Source organism: Ascidiella aspersa, chromosome 5 (assembly GCF_963924565.1).
Source record: "Ascidiella aspersa chromosome 5, kaAscAspe10.2, whole genome shotgun sequence".
In the NCBI taxonomy this organism is placed as follows: domain Eukaryota; kingdom Metazoa; phylum Chordata; class Ascidiacea; order Phlebobranchia; family Ascidiidae; genus Ascidiella; species Ascidiella aspersa.
Window position 1 is genome coordinate 5,035,413 of NC_139451.1, and position 25,292 is coordinate 5,060,704.

The window sequence follows — 25,292 nt, forward strand, 5'->3', positions numbered from 1 at the left end:
CACTTGCTAAAATACGGGATGTTGATCCCCTTAGATTGATGTTGTATGTACTAGCACAGTGCTTTTCTACCTATGCATCGCGACCCAAAATGGGTCGCTGTTTGATTTGGTTGGGTCGCTGACCACATTAGTTAACGTGTTTATATTAATTGAGATTGGTTCCAAGCAAGATTTTTCAATTAAGAAACTCGGGGAAGCAATACAAATAATGTCATATAATAATCATTAAAATTCTAAATTATTTAAGGCTTAAGCTAATGCCTATTTTTGTTCGCTTACATAAAGCTAGTTTTTATTTCGCTTACAAGAAAAAACAATTGGTCGCCAAAGCTTAGTGTCCTACTTACCCTTAATATAAGGGTCGCGGCGAAAAACGGTTGAGAAATACTGGACAGAATGCAGCAGGCAACGACGCTATGGTTGTTTTTTGACTCGCTCCTCTCTGATCCTGTGTCGGTTGGTAGAGCGACGGTCCCGATTTTGCCGAGGTTATGAGTTCGAACTTTACCACAGGTTAGTTTTACAAACAAGATGCAGCAGGCAACAGTCGTATACTTGTTTTTCGACTTGTTTCCCTTTTAGCCTGTGTAGCTCAGTTGGTAGAACGACGTCCCGCTTAGGCCGAGTTTTACGCTCAACATTTAATTTTATGCAAATTAGAACAGGAAAACCGGATTGCATATCCTTGCTAGAACTTCTAACCATATGATCCAGATATTTGGCTTTGGTATTCATAAAGATATATTTTATAAAAAAGAAATCGCTTCAAAAATAATAGTTTGTTTGGCTCAGAATTAATGTAAAGATTGAAAATCTAGTTAAGGGTAATTCTATAATCAGAATTTTCGTTCGAATAACGGAATCTGCCTGAATCCGAATGGTAAAAAACAAACGATTCTGGTTGCACATCAATGTTTCGCTCCTAAAAGCATCATCAGAAATGGTTTTGTTTTTAATGTATGCCAAAATATGTAACATCCAAACAAGTTGATTTCGGTTTACTAAGTTCTGCACTTAGTTTAATCTTTATGAAGGTATTTTTAAGCAGAATGTTAATGAAAAAGAAAGGAAAAGCTTTATTTTAAATAGCTTGATAACTTAAAAAAAACTAAAATTAAGTTAACAATCCACACGTTCATAGGGTTGCTAGGTTGTTTATTGACATCAAGAAAGGTTAAAGTGTTTTCTCCAAATAAACAAGCTTACCTAATGCTAACTACTATATACGGGCACCGGCATATTCAATATTATTGCGAGCGAACAACATAAATGGAAGTATAAAAAAGAGAAGTATCATATTCCGAGAAAATTTAAAGAACCATTTTTTTGGCAGCAACAGTATATTCATTCGAGACTTGTTATACGAATAAATAATAATAAAAAGCAAAAATACCGAGACAATACCATTGTAAAAGTTTTTTTAAAGGTATATTAAGCCGCCCATTTTAAATAAACGACGACAATATTAAATCAATCTTTGTAAATAGCAGTATTTGTCGAATTCTAAACATTCTAAACAACAAGGTGGCATTATATAAAGAAAAATTTTATCGAAATTTTGACAAGCTTTCGCACAACCGTACTTCATTAGGTCAAAGTAGAAAATCCCTTTTTCTTTTTTGACCTGATGAATCAAGCTTGAGGGAAAGCTTTTAAAACAATAAATCAAAGTCAATCAATTACTGGGAGGTTATGTAAAAACATTTCTTATAAAGCGCTAGAATTGATAGGTTGCGGTTTTGATTTAATGTCGAATTTAGATTTAACGCGTAGTAAAACTCAAACGCACATATACACTCCACACCAGACAATGTCTTATACAGTGTTTCTCAACCTAAGGGTGGCGACCTAAAATTGTGCCGTCGTTTTATTCGGTTGGGTCGCCGACTGCAGTTTTTCTTGAGATATTTTTCAGTGAGAATTTATTGAGATTCATTGTAAATGGCCTTATTTGTCTTAATTCTAATAAGGGAATCGGGTGGCACTTTATAAAGACAAATTGTATTGAAATGTTGACAAGCTTTCGCACAACCGTGCTTCATCAGTTTCTATAACTTTGACCAGAGGTTACGCGAAACGTGTCAAGAATTCAATACAATTTGTCTTTATATAGTGCCACCTGATTACCCTGTTTATTATGATTGGTTCTCATCAGAATTTCCCTAAAATGTGAGAAAATTAGCGAGGCAATGCGACTACATAGTGAATTAAATTAACTTATGTGCTAATGTCTTATGCTTCGTCCAAGTTCACTGAAGAGAATTGGGTCGCCTTTTCTGTTATGCTTAACGCTTAGTATTTGGGTGGCCGCAAAAAAGGTTAAGAAACACTGGGTCAAATAAACGCTTAGCAAAAGGAAAATCGACATCATGTAAATTAAAGAAACAAATAATCCCTTTTTTTACACCACTTAAAAAATTGAAGAAGATTTAAGGCACTACATTACAGAAGAATATAGAGGTTTTTCGATTACAATCGGCGAATTATCTTACGAACGACATTATATCCTAATTTTCTACTAGCAAAATAAAATTTCCTATTTTGAAGCGGTTTTAAAACGACAAATGTGAATAATCAGTAAAATAATTAAGAGTTGCAAAAAGACAAGCAAATTATTTGTTTTTACTTAAAAATGCCTTTGTTCGTTTTAGTATGAGAATTTTAATTAAACGCCGTTTAAAATTAATTGAAAGCATTTAAAAAAAATTGCAAAAAACGTATAACGGTAAAAGTTGAAGAAATATGTTAAATCCACAAAATACACAGGATAAAAAAAATTGCATGTCGATCATATGAATAACTTGATTTGGCAACAGAGTATACGACTTTCGCTGAAGTGCCCGGTCAGACAAATCGGAACATAGAACTGCAGTAACATTCTAAGCGCAATAGAGATAAAGATACACAAAGCAGTGGATATGTACAAGGAAAAACGTGTGTGCAAATTTCGTAAAAAAGGCGAAAAAAAAGCAAATCACGCACCGAATTGCGATTGAACCTAAATCGCGTAAAGGAAGTTCAAAAATTAACTAAAATTTTCAAGGGATGTCCGATACCTGACATTATATTCCGATATGAATACCCGATATTCTGGACGAAAAGTATCGAGATCCGATACGATAACAAATGACGTCATTAGGAAGCTAAAATAAGCAAAATAGAAGAAATTGAAGAATTCAAAGGGAAAATTGAAGAATTCAAAGGAAATTTGAAGAATTAAAAAAAAAATCACATTTTTTCAAGTCTTTAGGTAAAAATTTATTCTAGGTTTAAGAAACTGAGCCATCCAGTTGTCTACCTAGTTTTATTAATGAATGAAACGTTTAAATTTTTCTCCAGGTTTTCATGCTAAAATTTCCTTTAGGTTTGAAAAGTTTGTTCAGTTGTCAAACAACTTACTTTTCAAGCTAAGAGTTCTGCGGTTGATCAAAAATAATCGCTGAAATTCCTATATTAATTAGGTATCGGATCGGCACCGATACCACCCTAGTATCGCACGAATACCGATACTACCACTTGTCATCGGGTATCGGCTACGATCCGATATTATCGGACAAAAAAATTATTATGTTGAAGATTTTGGTAAGTTTATTTAGAACGAAATTTCTATACAGCGTGCGAGCTGCAGTTAGATTACGGGCAAAAGTTTTCAGGTACACAACGCACAGATCTGATAATGTAGCTTTAAAATTAAAGTCAAAGCCAAATAGATCGATTAAATTGACGTCATATTGATAAAGACGTTTCGATACGCACTTGTGTCACGTTTAGTTAGGTGACAAAAATATATCCAATTCTAACCTACAAAAGGTTGAACGCAATTAATGTCATTTAAATTTCACATTAACTAATAATGATACAAGGGCGTTTAGTAAAAAAGTTTTTATCAATATGATGTATTTTTTTTTACTCGAACCATTTGGCTTTTACATTCATTTTTAAGCTACATTCTAGATCCGTGCGTAGTGTGTCTGAAAACTTTTACCCGTAACCAAACTGCAATTCGTATGCTGAATCTTTTTGGCTTTGGCATTGATTATAAAACTAAAAGTTCATAATATTCGAAAGGTTCGATTTCAATTCCATTTCGGATCAACTTATTAGTAAGTACCTTAACGTAAGTACAAAATATATACACACAAGTGCTACGTCGCAATGGAAAGTATTTGGTGCAAAAGGAACATTGAAACAAGTTGAAGAAAGCGTGATTCGGATGTCTGTTAAAAAGTGCTTACCAGCGATTCGGAATGCTTCAGTAACAAATAAAAAGTAGAAAAGAAGAACAACATTAATTTCAATAAAAAAAATGGAATGCTTTACCCAAAACGCAATAGAAAATAATTTCGTCCGCCATTTTTTTTTTGAAAAGAAACGCATGTTATTTTCTTGTGTATTTTGTTAAAAAAGCACCAAAATGGATAAATTTTGTCGAAAAGTACCAAAACTGATCAAGTTTGTCCAACAAGCACAAAAAAATGATAAATTTTGGTCAAAAAGTACCCAAACTGACCAACGTAGCTAACAAGGACCAAAACTGGTCAATTTCGTTCAAAAAAAGTATCAACCCCGGTCAACTTTGCTTAAAAAACAACAAAACGAACCAATTTTGTCAAAAAATTTCGAAAACTAATATTTTTAGGTCGAAAAAGAACCAAAACGTACTAAACCTGATCAATTTTGTCCAAAAAGCACCAAAACCACACCGATCCAGATATACACCATTAACCAAAAACTTCACTCGCCATCTCCAAGCATGAGCGGCCTGCTGTCAGCCACCAGGGAGGCGTAGTCGTAATCCCCGACCGCTGATTGGTGGAATCGGTTCCGGTTGGAAAAGTCCTCGTTGTCCTGGGTGAGTTGAGTGGGGGCGTAAGAGTAAGGGGGCGTGGGGTAGTAGGTTACCACCATTTGTTCGGGAAGTTTCTCTTTCTTACTGTAAAACAGAAAATATTTTAGTATTTTAGGCTGTTTGTTGTTTTTAACCATAAAGGCAAACTTTTTCTACTTAGGTGCGCTATGCACGGGTCTGTTGTGTAGCTTGAAAAGTAATGTCCCTTTATCAATAATTGTCCCTTGAAAAAAGATGTAGTTAATGTCTCTTCAAATAAATGTACTTTAATGTCCCTTGAAAAGAATGTAAGTGACCACCATTTACTCGGGAATCGCTCTTTCTTGCTGAAAAACGAGGAATATTTTCTGTTTTTATGTTTTGTAAATATGCGCCATCTAAAGTTTTAGTTTTAAAGAGATGTTACTTTCAAAACAAAAGCTATATTACAGAGATGTTACTGGTTCGCGCAAAACGAAAAAAACGCCTTTATGTTGTGTAAGCTGGCAAAACTTTTATTTTCGTGGTGCAATGAGACACAGGACGCCTTTAAGCTAAAACTGACATTTAATAAAACTAGGCTTAGACATAGTATAAACAGAATTTGATTCTTTGCATTTCAATTTTTTGCATTTACTTTTTTTTGCAATTGCTTAAAGCTTTTCAAAGACTTCAATTAGGATCGCTCAAACTTTTATTAATATAGTTTGAAAAAGGCCATGGTTAACAAAAATAGTTAAAAAAAAAGGAAAAACGGTTTACCAGCTGTAAGAATCACCCTTGCTTTTCAATCGGAAAATAAAATTTTGGCGACATATTCAACAGCGCGTGGTTTGTAAAAAGATTTCAAAAAAATTTAAAGGCTTTTCAAGGATAATTTATAGCTTTTAAAATATATAGCTTTTCAAACCACTAATATGTGTTTTTGCCTGCTAAAACACAGCAAATATTCGACACGGGAACAAGGATTCTTGTACTAGGAGTTCAAGTCAAGAAATTTGGCTAAAAACGGAATTAGGGTCGCATTAACAGTAATACATTTGCTATTTTTCGCTTATTTTTTAGCAAATAATATTGTTAGGCTGTTTTTAAACGATCGTCCACCAAAAAAAACACATTAAGTTGAACCGAGTCTCAATAGCGAGACATCGTTGTAAAGCTTTCCCAAAGAGTCATTGCCTACAAAAAAACGGCTGTTTTTATAAATACGATGCAGTATTAACTTCTTCGTTATTTTTACAGCTACCTACATTTGGAAGGCTTTGGAGTACAAAAACAAAGTCTATGTGAACATTACAGACAAGTAAAAGACCATAAACACCGGCACTGACTTCCACGTCACTACCCACATAGCTTACCTGCAACAGCTGCCGACGCCATCTTTGATCCACTGTACGAAGTTGAACTGGGCAGCTGCTCCCGGGTTGAGTCCAGGATTGAAGAGCGAAGAGTAGAGATAAATAAGCAGGAAGGCCAAGATGTTGGCGAGCGCGTAAACCCAGTTGATGAGGAACATGACGGTGAGAGACAGGAAGACCTGGAAATAAAAAAATTAGGTTTCCCATACTTGTTCGTATCGCGGGGCAAGATTCGTTATTGATGAATTTCAAGAAAAAAAATCATAAAAAAAATTCCAAAAAAAGTAATGAATTTCGAAAAAAAAAAAAAAAAAAAAACACATGTTGGACAATTCAGAGATTCAACCACTTTTTAACTTTTTCACTTTTCAAATAAAATTTGTAGCTTTTTGTGGACCTAAAATTGGATCGCTCGATTTTTTTGTAATACAATTCAAAAACAAAACAGTGTGAATGCCATGGTAATTAACACAATCAAAAAGATTTTGTAACTGTTTTTAATCGCTCTTTTTAAACACATAACTTAAGGTGGACATAAAATAAATTCAAACACTATATCCAAAGACTTCTGACTAGAATACTAGATCGACTGATTTTGGTAAGCCTTTCTGAAGTCAGAAACGCTGCATCACAATATGTTTAAAAAAGTTTTACAATATTTTGGAAATCTCACACGGTCGTGACATTTGTAATAACATGTGCGAGTTATTACTGTTAATGACGTATTTTTTTATGTTTTACCTAGAAATTAAGATTAATGTTAAATAATCCATTTGCAACACGCGGTGAAGTTTGAATAAAGCCACAAGTATTCTGTGAGTGTTTTCTCGTGTTTCTTACCGCCAGTGTTATACTTTTTGTAACCGTTTTAATTTTATTTTAGAAACGCATGTCTGCGTATCTGTGCCACCAAGAGCTGAATATATGTCACCTTGGTGAGAAGTACATTTTGTTGACAAATGACAATACTTATATAGCTATTGACTAGTTTTCGTCGCAAGACTACCTCATAATTGGCTCCATGTCAACACTTCTGCCTAAGTGCTGATATTGTTCAGTAATTATCTGTTTTTAGTACGATTTCCATTTTATTTTAGAAAACGCATGTGTGAACGACAAGTCGCATGTGCTACATGTACTATTTGCACTTGTGCCTCAACAGCTGAACATATCACCTTGGTGAAAACTATACGTTGTTGACCATACTTATATAGCTGTTGACTAGTTTTCGCCGCAAAGACAGTAAACATACTATTATCCCAATGTAACTCTTAAGAACCTAAATTGCGGCAGCTACAGTCTTAAATGCAGCAAGGTAGGTTTATGATTGATTAACTTTACTATTTAAAAATAATAACAATATTCTGTTTAGTCCCACGACTTATTAACACAGTGGTTCACAACCGGCACTCTAGGGTGCCATTTCTAATGCAGGGTGGCGATAAATATTTCAAATTCTTAAGGATTCCATTTGTTTGCTCTATTGGTAAGCTTCTTAACACAATTTTCGTATACGATAAAAGTGACGAAAATTAAAAAGTTTTTTTCAACATTGCTGCACAGTTGATGTGCTGTTTCAATTTTGTTTTTTGCAAAAATACGAGCAAGGGTGCCGCGAATTATTTATATTTTCTGTAGGGTGCAGCAAGCTGAAAAAGGTTGCGAAACACTACATCAACAGCAGGCTTGAAGTAGAAAACAATAAAAGACATCTTACCCCGAAAAGTGAAGACCATCGATTGCAGAGCGGCGAATACCACGATTTTGGTTGACGCAATATTTCGCTCACTTCACAAAAATCACTGCTTTCGTCCTAAACAATCAAAAAAATCGTTTGGCAAAATTTTTTTAGTTATACGCAGGCTGGATTGGGTGAGTATTTGTTGAGGTGTGTGTCTAAGTTAATGAACTTATTTTGGCAATTGAAGTTGAAGTAATCTAGCCCAGTGGTTTCCAACCTTTTCATTAACCGATCCAAACTTACATGAAATGAAATTAGCATTTACACGTGACCCCGGTTTGTTTTATAACAAATAATGCTTGAATTAAATATTACGAGCGATTGATTATGCTTAAGTTATACACAATTCCATAGAACTACGTATTTGCACCAAAAAGCCCAAATTAACACTTGTATTAAAAGTTTACACATGAGACACTATTTTTTTTAATTTGTTTTAACGTTTTTAATATATTAATTGCGACCGTTTAAACCAAGATAACTGTTTTGTTTTACAGGTGATATTAGCAGTGTAATATAAAAGGTGTTCTGCAATTTTAGGAAAATATCTGTTAACTTTTTTTTTTCTTTTTGTAGGCCGTAGTTATGTTTTTGGCCTTGGTTTGAAAAAGGCCGAAACTTGAGCTCATTTTGGTAAATGAAAGATACTATATTCTAGCCCTTTTGAAGTATTTTTTTGACCAACGATAACGGCTTACGTTTATTATTTTTAGCAGGCCGAAAGCCTTCAATAGATTAACCGAATCTGTCGAATGATGCAAGCAATGCAGGCTAGAAAAACTAGCCTACGGTGAGGTTCGAACTCACGACCTCCGGTCAAGCCGGGACCGTCGCTCTACCAACTTAGCTACACAGGCTCAGAGGGGAGCGCGTCGGAAAACAACCATACGATAATGCTTGCTACTTTTTTTTCGTAAAAACAACTTCATACTGAACCGATCAGCAGTACCATGTCAAGTCTGATGAATCAATGAACGACTTCAGAAGGACAAAGTGGTTGTGCAGTACACGTGCATGTGTGTATCTTTCATTGACTTGACATGACACTGTCGATCCCCTTCAATAGAAAGTTGTTTGTGTGTACGGTGCTATGGTTGTTTCACGACGTGCTCCCCTCTGAGCCTGTGTAGCTGAGTTGGTAGAACGACGTTCACAGTATGATCGAGGTTGTATGTTTGAATCTTACCACAGGCTAGTTTTACGAAAGGAATACACCATGCAATGCTGGTATGGTTGTTTCTTGACTTGCTCACTTCTGGGCCAATGTAGCCATGTTGGTAGAGCGACGTTCCCGGTATGACCGGAGGTCATGAGTTCGAACCTCACTGCAGGCTAGTTTTTTTCTGGCCTGCATTACTTGAATCACTGATCAACAGATTCGGTGAGCCTGCAATAGCTTTCGGTGTACTAATGATCCGTAAGCCGTAATCGTTGACCAAAAAGCAGCTACAGAAAGACTAGCGGAGTCGTTTAACACATATGTGTAAATATCTTTCATTTTAAGCTTTTTTAATTTCCTAGCTTAAAGATCACAGTTGTTGTACATGTACAGTGTACACGTATGTGCGCGTATCTTTCATTTAACTATATCAGTGTGTTTAAAATAGCAATTACCTCTGTGTTTTGCGTGGGTTCTTCTTCAGGAAATGTATTGTTTGGCGTTGGCTCAGCAGGACCCTAAATTTATTTGACAAATTATTGAATGGTTTACTAAGAAAGTAAAAATAATCAGGCAAACGTGGGTACACAATAATTAAACATATTAATGTAAGTTTAGTCTATTAATTTTGTTAAATCTAAAGGGTTGAACATATTGTTATAACGAGGGTTGTTCTAAGAAGAATCCCAGGGTATTTTAGAATATTAGGTTTCAAATCTAGAATAACGAATCCTAGTATACATAATACATATACTGTATAATATATATATATATATATATGTATAATTGTATATAAATATATTATAAATCTAGGTATATATATTGGTAATTATTTACCTTCCATTTTTGGGGGGAAGGGGAGGGGGGTCCTAATGTATCCAAAAATTGAAAAACAGTTTGTTTACAAGTAGATTGTAATAAAAAAGTAATCTTCGAAATTTCCTACTGCTGTATGGGCGTTGATTTTTTACCAATTATTTTTTCTTAAATTAAAAAAAATGTATGAAACCAACACCTTACATTAACGGTTTGTTGTTCCTCTTCAATCTCATCTTTTTCACTAGACGATGAACTGGAATGAGCTATTACTGGGGGATTGCTGTCTGTTGCTTCTTCGTCATTCTAAAACAAAATATCGGCATAAGACTGATGTATTGAACAATAATTTGTTTATATGATCATGGGATTACAACTTCATGGGATTTTAACTTTTCCACTTTTAGGTAATCAATTTTCAGCCATTTTATTTTGGCAAACTGGACAAAATGTTGAGCCTGGTAAAACGTAGATTGAATAGATATCAACACTTTATATAAGAGGCTTATACACTTCATTGATAATTCCATAAAATAAATAAAAGTGTGGTAAACCTTGTACTGTTCATATTAAAAAAGTATTTTAAGCCAATATTTGTTAGATTATTATGTGTTTCCCACTTTTAATGAAAAATGGTATGAGACGGTCATTTTAAAATGACGTAAGTCCTATTTAAGTCATTTGTAAAACAACGTAATTTCCAGTCTGGTCAGATGCAAGTCTTTTTGAATTAATAACAAGTCAAGTCCTTGTCACAAAAATTAAAAAAAAAAACAATGAACGATTAAAATTGGTAAGTTCGTTCGATTATGAGCAATTAACTAAAAAACGACAAAAAACGAAACATGTAGCAAGCAAAATGTGCAAAAATTGAGAAAAATAGCTCAATTTTATACAAAAAATGCTGATGAAAACATTGAATTTCAACCCAAATCATTGGTTCAGAAAACCTAATTCAGGTCATTTTGCTCAAAAGACTCCAGTCAAGTCAATTTAAAACAGTGAATTAAGCGCACTAAAGTCAAGTTAATGACAACACGTTACAACACTGTTTTTTAGACGTCTTTCCGGGTATTTACACAGCAATTTTGGACAACAGTCAAAATATACCACAGTTTTGTAAATCAAATAACGTCACAATTTTGAAAATTTTTATGTCTTACCTTTGCTGTTGATTTTGCAGAGTTGAGCATGAAGCTTTGTTCCAAATATTCCTTTCCTGAGAAAATAAAATATGTAGCTAAATTAATATAACTGCAACTGAAACGTACATATACACAATGTGTATTCTGTGATCAAGCCCTTTTTAAGTCGTACTGGTAAACGATAACGCACCCATTATATGATTCCCTTTATTAAGGTTGTATGTTAAACTGTCAGGATTCCAACCCAACAGGGAAAAAAATACGAAACAGGATACAGCAATGGTGGCATGGTTCTTTCTCGAAATGCTTCCCTCAGAGCCTTTGTGGCTCGGGTAGAGAGACGGTTACGCTATGACCGAGGTCGTGATTTCGATTCTCACCGCAGGCTTGTTGTTTTTCCAGCCTGGTCGTGCTTGCACTACAATCCTGATCAGACTAACTCAGTGTTTCCCAACCTTTTTGACACTAGTGCCCCCTTGGGCTAAATATTATTTCATATCGCCCCCCTCATCTTGCTTTACAGTAAAGTATTATATTAATCGTTGTCTAACATCATATTGTCTGCACTTTTGTTTCGATAAGCTGTCCGTAATATTTTAGGTTGTCTAACATACATTCACTATAGGAATTTATGGATACATTAATTCACCAGGTTATGTCATTACGAGGAAATATTCAACTTTCTGCACCAATACTATCAGGGGTCGGCAACCTTTTCTTGTCACGGGCACCAATCAAACTCAGAAAGGTCTCTGTGGGCCGCACAAAATGTTAACTAAGAATTGTGTTATTGGAATGTTAGAACCACTGTGAATCAGGCGGACCTCGGATTTTTTCATCCATACTACTAATGAAAAGTGTAATAAAGCTAGTTTGAGGAAACGCGATAACCTTAGTGTTTATAGATAGTGTAATTCAGTGTTTGTTAAGCTCTTTAAGTCCTGGCTGACCTGGCGAGCGAAGCGAGCGCAATATTCTTGGGGTTTACCAACATTTCTTTTAAATTTCGTGCTAGTATTTATTACATTGCCGAAAAAAGTCAAAAAATGTTAAAAAATATATGTCTAATACTTTTGAATACGTTTTCCTTTTGTCCGCAACCGTAAAAAAGCGCTAATCTATTCCAAAGACAGCATTAAAACGTAAGCAAACTGGACGTAGAAAGATCATTGGCGCGAAGCGCGAAAATTTTTTGCCCGTACTAAGTTAAAATCGTCAAAAAGTATTTAAAATGGACTCGTGTCAAGTTGTCAAAGAGGTGGCGGGCCGTAAGTTGGCGACCCCTGCTTTGAATATACAAACATTTTTCCGCGTATAAAACTGTGAAACGCAACAACAACCAACAACTTTACATAAGAAAGTCAATTATTACGTAACAATGGTCGGAAAACTACTACAAGTTCGCAGTACGGAAGTTGCCATTTAAGTTTAAAAGTTACCTACAGTCCTGTTTGTTACTATTTTTATGTGAACTTTTTTATAAAATTTAGCCTATAAGTACTTTTATGTAACGCCCCCTTATGTGCATTCAGCGCCCCCCAAATTAGAAACAGACCCAAAACGCCACCTTGTAACTCGCCAACGCCCACAAGGGGGCTGTACCGCCCACGTTGGGAACCTCTGGACTAACTGAATATGTTGAGCTTTTCCGAAGGCATGTTATGTTGAATTGATAAAGTCAATTGTTTGATTTTTTTTAAAGTAAAGCATAGATAAAATAAAACTTTTACCTGTTTTTGGCAGCGGCGGTGGTTCCGCTGTTTCTTTAATTTCATCATCTCGGCCAGATTCCTATAATAATAAAAAACATTAAGTGTATATAAGACTGCAAATTTTGGCACGAACAGCACTGGCATAGTGTTTACACCATATACTTTAAAGCAAATCTAATGGTGCACAGAAGGGGTCAAACTTGTTTCATTAAGGGCTGGATCACTCTTAAGGAATGGCGATTGGGGCCGGATTAAAATTTGCATTGACCTTACTTGACTAAAATATTAATAAAATAAAAAGAAAATTTTAACAAACAAATAGTGAGCTTTGTGCAAAATTTGTCCTAGTTGCATCCCACAAGCATTTTCGCTTGTGGAGTACTGAAAACAGTTTGTTGGGAATCAGTACGGAAATATGCCGCGGAAAGGAAAAATTAAATCAGCGGGCCTGGATCTGGCCGTAGTTTGCAGAACCCTGATTTATTGTAAATCCCAGCGTCATCCCTAATAAATGTCAGTTTCTTACATATACCATATGTTTAATACTATTATTATTATATATTCGTTCTATATACTAGTGTAGCAACAGGGCGCAGCAGACAACGGTGCTACGGTTGTTTCTTGACCCGCTCCTCTCTGAGCCTGTGTAGCTCAGTTGGTAGAGAGAATGTCCCGGTATGGTCGGAGGTCGTGAGTTCAAACCTTACCATAGGCTAGTTGTTCTTCTAGCCTGGCCTTGCGACCAGACTGACTGATTTAGGTAAGCCTTTCCGAAGGCATCAAGTATACTCGTTCTATATAACATTGTTGCTTTACATTATATTAGAATAAGTTGCACAAGTTACTGTGGTATAAGTTCATTTAATTCTAATAGATAATTACTTCTGTTTGTTTATGATGATTAAACTGGATTAACAATAAACATTATCTCTTTTTTTAAGACACAGAGACGCTTACAGTTGCTTTTTGTTTGACGAGTTGATCAATATCTTTATTAAATTCTTCCATTGTCCCTGGAGGAAGTTTATCATGGGCGGAATAACCGTTGGACCTTCGCTCGAACTTTGTGTCCTCCTTTGGTTCCTAGAGAAAGAAAAACATGAAAAATTCTTTTGTTTGCAAGTAAGCGGTTTAAAAAAACATATAACAAACAAAAAATAATAAAATGCGAAAGAAATAAACAAAAAAAAAATAAAATAAAGTCTGTAAATATATTTCTAAAATAATTTTGTACACAAATTAAATACAAGTGGTATTTGCAAAAAAGACAAAATTTTATATACCTTAAAAAAGACAAATAAAAAATACTTTTAATATGATCTAACAAAAAATATTTCAAAACCGAAAAAGAAAATTTAGTATAAACAAACTCTTTTAAAAAAACATATACCCTACTAATGACTATCAGCTGGGTCTGAACAAATACTGTTTATCTTAGTTTTAAATGCCAAGGAATGGTTTAATTAAATTTGATTCAGCCCTGGTATTAGGTCAGGTTTAATTAATCCTAATCACTTAATGTACAATCAAAATCATTTGTTTTTACCGTTCCTATTAGGGCAAAATATTTGATTCAAAAATACTTTTAAACCTAGCAATGAACAATAGTATACAGTTGTACCTTAAACTTGCTAAAATTCTTGATATTGAGGTCGTAACTCATCGACAAAGCAAAGTAGGCGTAATCCACAGACGCGTACACCAACATAAAATTGCACGTTATCACCGGCGATATTGCATTGAGATTGCCGATGAAAATAAAAAGCAACGAAATAAAACCCATCGAACAAATGGCAACGACTGGAGTTTTATTCGGTCCAAACTGAAAACACACAAAAAATTACCATTCCAACTGAGGCACAAATACTGAAGCATTCACATTGACCTAATGTCTTCTTGATTTAGCCACTATCGTATATCTTATTCACTTTTTGTTGTCATTATGAAGATATTTTAATAAATTAGCGACAACATAGATTGTCTTTCTTACATCATAGAACAAAAATGATTTCAAAATTCACTTTTTAATGGCATTTTCTAAAATTAGGCTAAAATAGTCACAAAACAAAAAAGTAAATAAAGGTAAAATTATCTAGAAAACAGTACGTCACTTACCCCTTTGCCCATAAACTTTATTGCAGGTATCACATTTTCGTTTGCAATACATTGTAGAACTCTGGGCGCTCCATATAAACCTACAACATTAATTGTGAAATTATATTTAATTGAAATAAAATAAAACAACACCATAAAATTTTCACCTAATGAAAAGTGATACTTTCAGTTGATCAAAAATACAACTTGTTGAAGGCTTACCAAAATCAGTCAGCTTAATCAGGTTTTTCATGCAAGCAAGGCTAGTCTGTAAAAAGAATTAGCCTGCACAGTGAGGTTCGAACTCATGATCTCTGGTCAAACCGGGACCGTCACTTTACCAACTCAAATACTCAAGCTAAGAGGAGCACGTCAAGAAAATATAATAATAATAGAACCATTGTCTGCTGCATCCTGTTTGTACGTTTCTCTAGCTTGGCCTTGGTTGGCCAACTGATATCGATAAGCCTTTCCGAAGACAACATGTGTAATATAAAATGTGTGTCGCCAGTACAACCCCAGAAAGGCTAACAGAACACATATTGTGATAACTAGGGTGATTATTTTTTGACCTAAAAAATAGAAAATTTTGACTTTATTTTGACTAAATTTTGACCTGTTAGAAATACATTAATTTAAATAACCTAGGCGTCACTAATCACACTTTTTTTATACCGTATATTGCTCTAATAAAGATATAATATGGTTCAAATGACTTTGAACATAAATCAAAACTAATTAATTTTGATAAAATTAAACAATAAATTTCAAAACAACTGAACGACGAATTTCAAAAAGCTGACTATAGTTTTTTTAAATTTGTAAACGATTTATTTGCATTTTTATTCCATTTTGACTTTTTTGACAAATTTTAACCAAGCGTGTAAATTTTGACAAAACTTTGACAAGTCAAAAAATAATCGCCCTAGTGATAACAGAATACACACCGAGTATATGAACAGTGCACTTGCTCATAAAAGTTAATGATTGTTTGTTAGACATTAGTCTATTTTCTTAAAAGTGCAGCTTGGTTTGTTTGACTAAACCGCAACATGATGTCGGTGGAATTCTGATGTTATATACTGAACAATAGGTTCTTACCTGTGCTGCAAGAAGATGTACTTGACATGTAAACTCCAAGGAGCCAAATAACTCCCACAGCAGACACCTACAAATGAAACAAAAATAGTTTAAAGATGGCATTGCAGCGGATCATATGATTTTCTGAAGAGTTTTATCTCCCACCATGACGTCACAATTTCCTTTTCCACCTTAAAACAGCACCATAGTACACTACAAAGACAGCCTATCAAGAATGATTTAATGATGAAATAAAAAATACTGGGCAAAATAACATGAGGTGCCTTTAAAAATCCTTAAGATAGTAAGGACTTTCATTCAAGCAGGAAAGGGCTAGTAAGCACCAGAGTTAAACAAACAAATCAAGTCATTTTAAAAACACTTAAAATCATTTGTAAAACACTCAAGACCAAGTTATCAAAAGAAAATGTTAAACTATTAAAATTGGTAAACAAGCTCGATTACTAGCAACAATTCAACTAACAAATAACAAAAACACAACTTATACCATGCGAATTGTTTTACCTAGAAAACTTAAGATATAAAACCGAATTTTATAAAAAAAATCCTTAAAAGAAAAGAACTCATTTTAACCAGAGTCATTTGTCCAAAATTTGCTGATAAGAATTAAGTCAAGTCATTTGAAAACAGTGACTTAATTCAAGTCATTACAACACTTGAATAAGCACTAGCATGGAAGAATGCTGGCGAATTGGTGACTAAGTTGGCAAAAAATCAGCCAACAAAAAAGTGCAAAAAAAAAACTTTTTTAAAATATTGTTTTTCAAGTGCAAAGCTCGTTGTATATAAGTGCTTAATATTTCTAAAAACTACTCAAAATTTATAGTAGAGGATTTTTTGCCTTGCTAATTATTAAAACATTTAAACTTTTAGATGACTATTGGTCGATTATTTCCTTGTTTAGAGCTAAAAGTTTAAAGGTTTATTCATTTGGCGTCCATAGGGTTTAAATTTATGGACATGACAAATAAAAAACGAAAAATTTGGGCCAAAATGCCTGTCACCAGAAGCCTGGCCTTGCCTGTGATTAGGTTATAACTCTGGCCATTGTGACATATGTTTTGTAAATGACCTTAAAGATTGGGTAACAATATATACCGATTTTTAATAATGCTGCTTCAATAAATATTTACAATGAAAAATAATGATTTCCTGGTTTAGCAGAAGTTGTGACATAAACTTCAAATTTTGAAAAAAATTGCGAAAAAAATCGTTTCTATTTTAAATTATACCATCAATTTACCTTTTCAGCAATCATAAAATCTTGTTGCAGAGATGTTCTCGTACAAGTCGAGCCCAGCAGTAGCACAAAAATGATGTAGAGAAAGAAACTGCACAACAACAAAAATACAGGTTAACTAACAAAATATGACTGTTAAAATAAATATTTTATACTGTGATGTTAGTAAAATAATAGTTACCATTTTACAATGAATAACAAAGCCTTGTAAACCAGGTTGAATATAAATAAATATTAGTTTGACATTTTCATAAAATGCTTACTACTTCTGTATGGGCTTTGATATTCAGTCTATGTTTAACTAAAACCTCCAAACATTTTCTTAAGATTTATTCGAGCCGTTCACAAAATGCTACCTACTTCTGTATGGGCATTGATTATTTACATTTGTAATTTTGATACATAATGACTGGAGGTTGTAGTTAGGCCTATAATAAATATCAATATGCTTAACTACAACCTCCAGTCATTATGTATCAAAATTACAAATGTAATATAAGATCAAGATAAATACTAGCTTTAAGTAAAAAAGAATGGTTGTAAGTAAAAAATGATTTTACTAGGAGAAACTATGTGTGACAAGATTTAACCAGTGATACTCTAACAAAGAAAACCGCAGTTTCAAAAGCAACTTTTGTTACTTTAAGCCTCTTTCATTCTCTGCACTTCAAGCATTGTATTGTGTTGCTTGGTGATGGTTAATAGGAAATGGTTCAATGCTAGTGTGTTGAATGGGTCGAAGTGTTTTTACTGAAAGGCATTTTCTAGTATGAAGTACAAAATTTAGACAATATTCAAACAAGTAGAATTAATCAGCCAAATAAATATTGATTTCAGTTGAAAAAATAAGGAAAATACAAAGGATAAAAAAAAGTTATATAAATATTATAGACTTGTAACTACATTAATAGGTAATGGCCAGAGTGTTTTCACTGAAAGGCATTTTCTAGTGTGAAGTTTTTTTTTATTCAAACAATATTCTAGTTCAATTATTTAACAAACAAAATACAAGTTTTAATTATTTAACAAAATACAAGTTGAATTTTATTTAACAAACAAATATTTATTTCAGTTAAAATCTTTCAGTTGTTGTAAGGCATATAAATATTATAGATTTGTAGTTGATGATTCAATGTGACATTTAAAAAAACAGACAAGGTAAATTAATTCTACAAACAAATATTTATTTCAGTGAAAAAAATAATTGGGGGGAGGGGGGATTTGCTCCAGTAAAGTAAAAAATCCTCCGTTTATTTTGTAAGGCATATAAATATAGATTTCAAACAACATCAATAATTTTGGTTAATATATGAGAGCATAGTATTTAGAGGTATTTTATCGGTGGAATGGCCCTTAAAAATGGGTTGCTTAAACAGTAAGCATGGTCTAACTTTGTATTTTTTTATCCCGGCTTGATTTTTTTCCATATTAGTTAAAAGTTAAAACCACTAGTTTTTCTAAACTTTCCTTCAGTTTTCTAAAATTCTAATTTGTGCAACCCAACTTTAGGTTCTCAATCGAAACAAAAAAAATTAATTAAAACTTGTTTTTTAATCAGATTAAATTGTATGTGAATTTCCCAGTCTGAAATTATAGGTTATAGAAAAAGCACCAATATGAGCACAGGAATATTGGCCAATCCAATTCTTATGAGAAAACATTGCAATTTAACGAAACTGAATGCAAATTAATTATAAATATGCTCAGATTATAGTTTACTTTCTATATTTCAGGAATTCATTAATTCTAACTATAATATAATTTAGAAAAGCTAAAAAGCTTTTAATTTGAATTCTAATCTAATTTAGAAAGCCAAAATAAGTCTATTTGTTCAAGTCTGCTTGTGACGGCATGACAGAACCAAACTGGTTTCCTATATCATTAAATATATTAATTACTAGACAGTTTAAAATTGCCGCTTACCTTATCATAATTGCCGATATGGTTCCTATCGGAATGCTTTTGGAGGGGTTTTTGAGGTCACCGGACATGTTGACACCGGCCATTACGCCGGTGGCGGTTGGAAAGAATACGCCGAAAACCGTAAAAAATGTCTCGCCTTCTTGCAGCAGAGGATAAGAGTTATTGTGCATCAGCTCAGAAGAGTACCCGATGAATCCATTGGCTGAAAAAAGATTGATTGTTTGATTTTTTTCCACTGCAGATCTTGAATATTTTACCATTTTCAAATAAAAACTGTTTTTATAAAGTTGTTTACAAGAAAATAATCTTTGCGCTTGCCGGAATTTATTCCTTGGCCATTACGGCAACTCACAAAATGTATCCATAGGTAATATCTAGAGCCGGCCGCTATCATTTCTCACTGTCATACTTTTCTTTACAACTTCAAAACATGTTCACCCAACCCTAACACATAACACCAACACATACCTGGGTCTGTGTGTACAAAAGTTCCAATGATAAAATCGCTTGTTGACATGACAAGAACAAAAAGCAGCACAAGTTGTAACCGAATCACCCATTTTACACCTATGGACAACAGATAAAAGTATAGATTTACCAACTCCAGCATCATTATATTATTAACATGCATATCTGGTAATAAAACAAAAAAGTATATATGGCTAATTACACAATTCAAAGCCTAATTAACGATCTAAGTTAGGACGTCACACCTTGAGGAAGTAACAGCGGACCTCACTGTGAATGCAGCGCAAAGTTGCAAAATATATATTTTATAGTCTAACAGTGTTGTAAACAAGTCATTTTGCAACGCCTTCAGCCTCAGTCAGTTAATTAATTTACCCTTATGTCAAATGTTTTCCAAAAAATAACAAGTTTAATCCAAATCCAGTTTGGCATACCTGCTAAATTGATGCCAAGCAGTAGAATGAGTGTTCCGATGGCGACACCGCGAACTGCCCAGGCGCTGTCCCAATTAAAAGTCCTGGTGATTGATTCGGCAAATCCAGTGCAGTACAGTGCAGATACAACACACTAAAAAAAGGAAAACATTTTTGCAATGCCTCAGTGACTTCAATGCATACATATTAGTTACTTTTAAAACAATAAGGATTAACAGGTGCTTTAATTTAGATGGAATTCAGCTATCAACACAAAATAAATGAATATCAATGATTTATCTTTTATACCTTTACTTACATATCAATTTAATAAATACCTAGAAAAATACTATGATTTATTGGAGTTAAAGATTTTTAATGGAGATTAAAAATAAAAAAAAAGAGGGAATAATTAGAAAGGTGGTATTTTTGGAATTCAAGATCCGAAAAAGAGACAAATTGTAGTTTTAAATATAGTGTTACATCCTTACGTGTATCACTTTTGTTTTAACATTTTTACACCTTTTTCGTCGATTTTTCTGACTGATTCTTACATAGTTGCCAAGTTGCCACCATTCTGCCATACTGTCGGCGCCTACGACTCCATCTTACTTACCAAGCCAAAGGCGTACATTATTCCGACAGTGCCACCAATCTTTCCCCCCAGAACCTTGGATACCAAGAAGTAAATGCCACCGGTTCCAACGTCTTTCACGCGCTCACAAATTCCGATGGCAGACATAGACGCGAAAAGAGCCACCGACACAGTAATGACCACTATCAACATGGCTAGGCCAATGCCAACATTGCCCTGTAAAAAGTTTATATTTTGTTTCAAAATGTATTGATTAGAGATGAACCGATCACATTTTCGGACCACTACTACCTAATTTTTCACGTTTTTGACATACAATGCAGCATATAGCCGCTATCGTTTTTTTACTGCTACTACTACCTGATTTTGATTTTGCCAACTAATACCCGTTACACTGTCGACACAGAAATAACTTTAATTAATTGAACCTACAATTCAGTTGGGACCAAGGGTTGGGATAAGTGATATTATACCGGATCGGCCCGTCGCCTCTTTGACAAACTATACACGAGTGCATTTCAAATACTTTTTGACTTTTTAAACAAGTCTTTCTACGTTCGTTTTTTTTATTTGCGGCAATGTAACAAAAACTTTTGCGGCACTGTAAAAAAAACAAGAAATTTCAAAAAATGCCATTATACCAAAAAAATCGCGCTTGCCTCGCTCGCCAGGTGTGCCCTGACTTAAAAAGGTTAAAAAACACTAAACTAGATTAACATTTGTTTTAACACTTGCCTCCTTGTAATTAAACACATTTTTAGGTGCAAAATAGATCCAAGGCCCACCTTTATTCACAGTTGTTCTAACAATTTAATAATACAATTCTTAGTTAACACTTTGTGCGGCCTGCAAATTTCTGAGTTTGGTTTTGGACTGCGATTAGAAAAAGAGGTTGCCGACCCTTGGTGTAAGATGTGCTTAAGTATTTTAGCTGACTTGGCACACAGCTCAGCGCAGAGGTTGCGTTAATCGAATAACACCCAGAAAAACAATCTTCGTTAAGTATTGCAGGTGGCGAAAGACGTGCTTGTAATTTAGCATAGTCCCGTACATGGATCTACCAAAATCAATCATAATACATGGTCTTGTTTTCGTTTTTCTCCAGAAGTTAATGATTGCACACTTGGCAGTTTCGCAGCAGGTGCCTGGCAGGAGTTTAGACGTCGCATGTGTTTGCTAAATGGGTCTAAAGGTTCGCTTTAGCTGGACGTTAATTGGCTGTTTCTGATGATTTTTTATTGCTTATGACGTCATTACCATAGATATTTTAGGACGTTATATCTGTCACTATTTTATGATGTCATCAACGTCAGACGGAAAAAAGGGAAATTTCCTAAGTTGAAAAGTTGGGAACCACCCCTTTTTAGATTTCTGGATACGCCATAACTAAAAAAAAAAATTTACAAAAATAAATAAGAAAACTTGTTTGTTTTACAGCAAACGTAATCGAGTATTGACCGGTATTAAATTGGTAAACAAATTTATTGGATTATTAATGAATACTTGAATAGTCCATTAAGGATTTACTTAAAGTAAGGTATTTAGGAATTAAAAACGCCAGAAAAAAGAAAAAGAATATTGGTCCCATTAAAAAAAATACATTTTACTCCCATCAGATCGCCAACAGTATTTTAGAACCAAACAAAACATAAAAAACAATCAGATTAGAACAGTATGAAATTAAGGATTATAAAAGAAAGTGTAAACAGTCCAATTTCAAAGTTAAGTGCATTTCAGAAAAATATCCAAAAATAAAATAAAAATAATTATTCAATATAACCATAAATTTTCTTACCACCATCCATCCTGTTCTTAAGAAAAGAACGACTCCGAAAATGTTAATTAGGCAAGACGTAAAAACCCCGTCCCAGGTTCCGAATAAAACCGGTTCGACAACAAAGAACTGTGATTTCCACCATGGCTTGTGTCCGGTTTCATTCTAAAAGAAAAATTTAAAAAAAAATTTAAAATAACAAGTTTAACTGTGCTTATGTATAAACTGTTGCTGTTAGGCCACTGTGGAAAGTATGGCTGGCAAGTGGACACACTGTTTTTTTAACACATCTAACCTGAGTACTTCGGCCATATAACCGAAATTAAAAGTTAAGAATAAGACCTAAATGGATTAGCATCAACATCCAAATCGGAATAAGAACTCAAGCTGCAGAATACAACATAAATGGCCAGAATAATGTCTGTACCTAACCCCAAACCAATTTTTGATTAAGTGTTTTATTTCGACAAAATTATATCTTATTCCTAAACTGTACCGGATCCTGAATTTTCCTTAACCCCAAACCGGGGCAAACAATCCGGAGCTCATATCCAAGACCCTGACCTGGAATGGCTTAAATTGTGACTTCGACTGGGACTTGTTATTTATTCAAAAGACTCCCAGTTTGCATTCCATGGTACTCCCTGCTAAGATCTCAGGTGTAGAGCACCAAATTTTGAGGTGCACAGTAGGGTTCCTCTCCGAGAATGATTCGACAGGAAACTCCCGGTATTTTCCGCAAAATAACAATCCCAAATCTCAGAATTTTTTTTTATAATTCCGGTTATTCAGCAAGACAGCAAAACTTGAAAAAACTTGTCACTTTTGACTGATATAAAGAAAAAAATATTACCAAACCTATTAAAGTCGCTGCCTGAGTTTATTTGCGCTTACCAGTAGAAAAACTTAATTAAACTTATTTTAACAATAAAAATACTTCCTGCCCAGTAAAGAGGTTAAAAGTGCAAAGCGATAGAATTTGTGATTTGAACTGGAAACATTTGGAGCTATTATAAAGTAATTTTAAACATCATAATGACATAATTAGGCATCATTTTTTCGTTTCCCAACATTCCCAGGTAATTTTCATTTTTCAATCCCGTTTCTCAGAATGAAAAAAACTGTGAAAAAGAGGAACCCTAGTGTAAAGGTGTGCAATCAAGGTTTTATGCACACCTGACATTTGTGAATCTAGCAAAATTCAATCTTTCATCATAATATAAGTGTGCAAGTTACAGATTCAAGTGTTTACCTGCCACAGAATGCAGACTGGACTTGGAAAGTTATTTTTTAAATTAATTGAATCCTGGATCAATTCAAAATAAATTGAATTTCGCTTTACCTGTGCACTTTCTTCGAAAAACAAGTCGGTGTTGCGCGTTCCATTTGAATTACGGTCTACTTCCGATCCCGAATTAATCGGTTCATTTTCAGAAGGTGTCGAAGGCATAATATGAGTTATTTTACATATTTACAGATGCCTAATTAAAAGAAACGACATCACACAATGTTCGTCTACACAATAATAGCACTTTGTAAAAGTTTCATCGTAAAAATCATATTGAAATAACACGTAACCTTGACTCAGTGTATTTTAACGTATGTGTTACAGAATGTATGAATTTACACGTCATCTCGATTCTTAATTATACTGTTAACGTTACAACATCATCATAAACCTTGTAAAACTAAATACATAGCCCTAAACGCAAAAAACAAACTACTTTAAAGCTTTTTACGTGGCCAACAATGCTTATTAAAACAGCAGACACCTTACATATTTTAAGTGCGCTACTGTGGCTTTACGCATGAGTAATAACGGGCAATACTCTTCGTTTGTTTATTTTGTTTTCACAGGGCGTTTTTGTTTGCATAGTGGGCTGAACCGTTTAATAAACGCAATTATAGCCAAAAAAATGTTAAGAAGTACAAAATAAACTGAAAGTAGGTTAGTTTTCTAAGCTTATTTAACATATCTGGTATTTTTCTTTTGATATAGCCGTGTATAATTTATTCACGAAATAAAGGGTGACAATAGCTGGCAAAAAGTGTTTTAAGTTTGACATTTAATTGCACAATGTACTTTTTTAGAAAAAATACCAAAAAACGGCAAAAAGGCTAGAGACGATAACGAATAAGATACGCAAGCTCACCAAGTCGTTCTCTATTTTGAAATTGAATTATCAAAATATTTTTATTAGATTTATTTAACACCAAACATACTTATTCTGTATTTTATTATTTTTTAAAGGTAAATAAATTATTTTTATACGCACCAGGGGCGGTTTTAAGCGAAAACAAACTGCGCCCCTTAATATTTTTATCGAAGAGCGGCCATTTGTGATGTATTAAACGAGCCGCTATCTTTTTTCCTTCGCTTTTTTGTTTCGTTGATTACGCAAGGCGTAGGCTTGAAAACTTTGGAAACGGAAGGCTAGCGCAATTTTAAAAGCGTAAGCAAAACGTCACAGCAAATGTAAACGCCATTAAATGGTTGTTGCATCACTTAGTTTCTGTTTTTCGTTTTCTGTGCGCAGTGCATAAAAGTCGGGTGCAAACCAATTTCGCGTTCTTATTCGTTAAGGGTTAGGTTGAGCTACTTTGACAATTTTGACTGAGTTTAATGCTATCGTAGGCAGACAGAAAAGGATAAATGTTTCTTGGCGTATAACAGCGTTCGTAGTGATAGACAGTGCTTATTTCAATGATAAGAAGTTGCGAAATTTTATATTGAGTTGTTCATTAGATTATTAGACCTTATGATTACTGTTATAAGGCTAAGGGTATTTTAAACTGTACTACTTGTGGCGTTTTTAGGGCACAGGTAGCAGTGTAATTGTAAAGGTAAAAAATCAAAAATCCTTTGAGAGTAAAGTTTAGAATGATTTCTGTGTTTCATTTTTCAAATAATTGATTTTAATAACA

General features: G+C 33.9%; 1 protein-coding gene across 1 annotated transcript; it reads right to left on the minus strand.

Annotated features, from left to right (window-relative positions):
• Positions 1-1,172: 1,172 nt before the first annotated feature.
• Positions 1,173-23,850, minus strand: LOC146141573 (solute carrier family 12 member 8-like). Its single transcript, XM_083389429.1, has 18 exons — positions 23,710-23,850; positions 22,389-22,532; positions 20,615-20,809; positions 20,020-20,152; positions 19,586-19,684; positions 19,118-19,319; positions 17,198-17,285; positions 15,955-16,021; positions 14,875-14,954; positions 14,381-14,581; positions 13,717-13,842; positions 12,778-12,838; positions 11,066-11,121; positions 10,107-10,208; positions 9,542-9,604; positions 7,904-7,999; positions 6,187-6,365; positions 1,173-4,933 (listed from the first exon to the last, which is right to left on the minus strand). The coding sequence occupies exons 1-18, from the start codon at positions 23,815-23,817 to the stop codon at positions 4,735-4,737; spliced, it is 2,199 nt and encodes a 732-aa protein (XP_083245555.1). The 5' UTR covers positions 23,818-23,850; the 3' UTR covers positions 1,173-4,734.
• Between the last annotated feature and the right edge of the window lie 1,442 nt (positions 23,851-25,292).

Excerpts from the sequence above, each read along its gene's own strand:
- LOC146141573 (XM_083389429.1), bottom strand. The coding sequence starts at position 23,817 with ATGCCTTCGACACCTTCTGAAAATGAACCGATTAATTCGGGATCGGAA. Across the intron at positions 17,286-19,117 it reads ATATCGGCAATTATGATAAG|TTTCTTTCTCTACATCATTT; the intron begins GTAAGCGGCAAT and ends GTTGTTGTGCAG. Across the intron at positions 14,582-14,874 it reads TAAAGTTTATGGGCAAAGGG|TTTGGACCGAATAAAACTCC; the intron begins GTAAGTGACGTA and ends GTGTGTTTTCAG.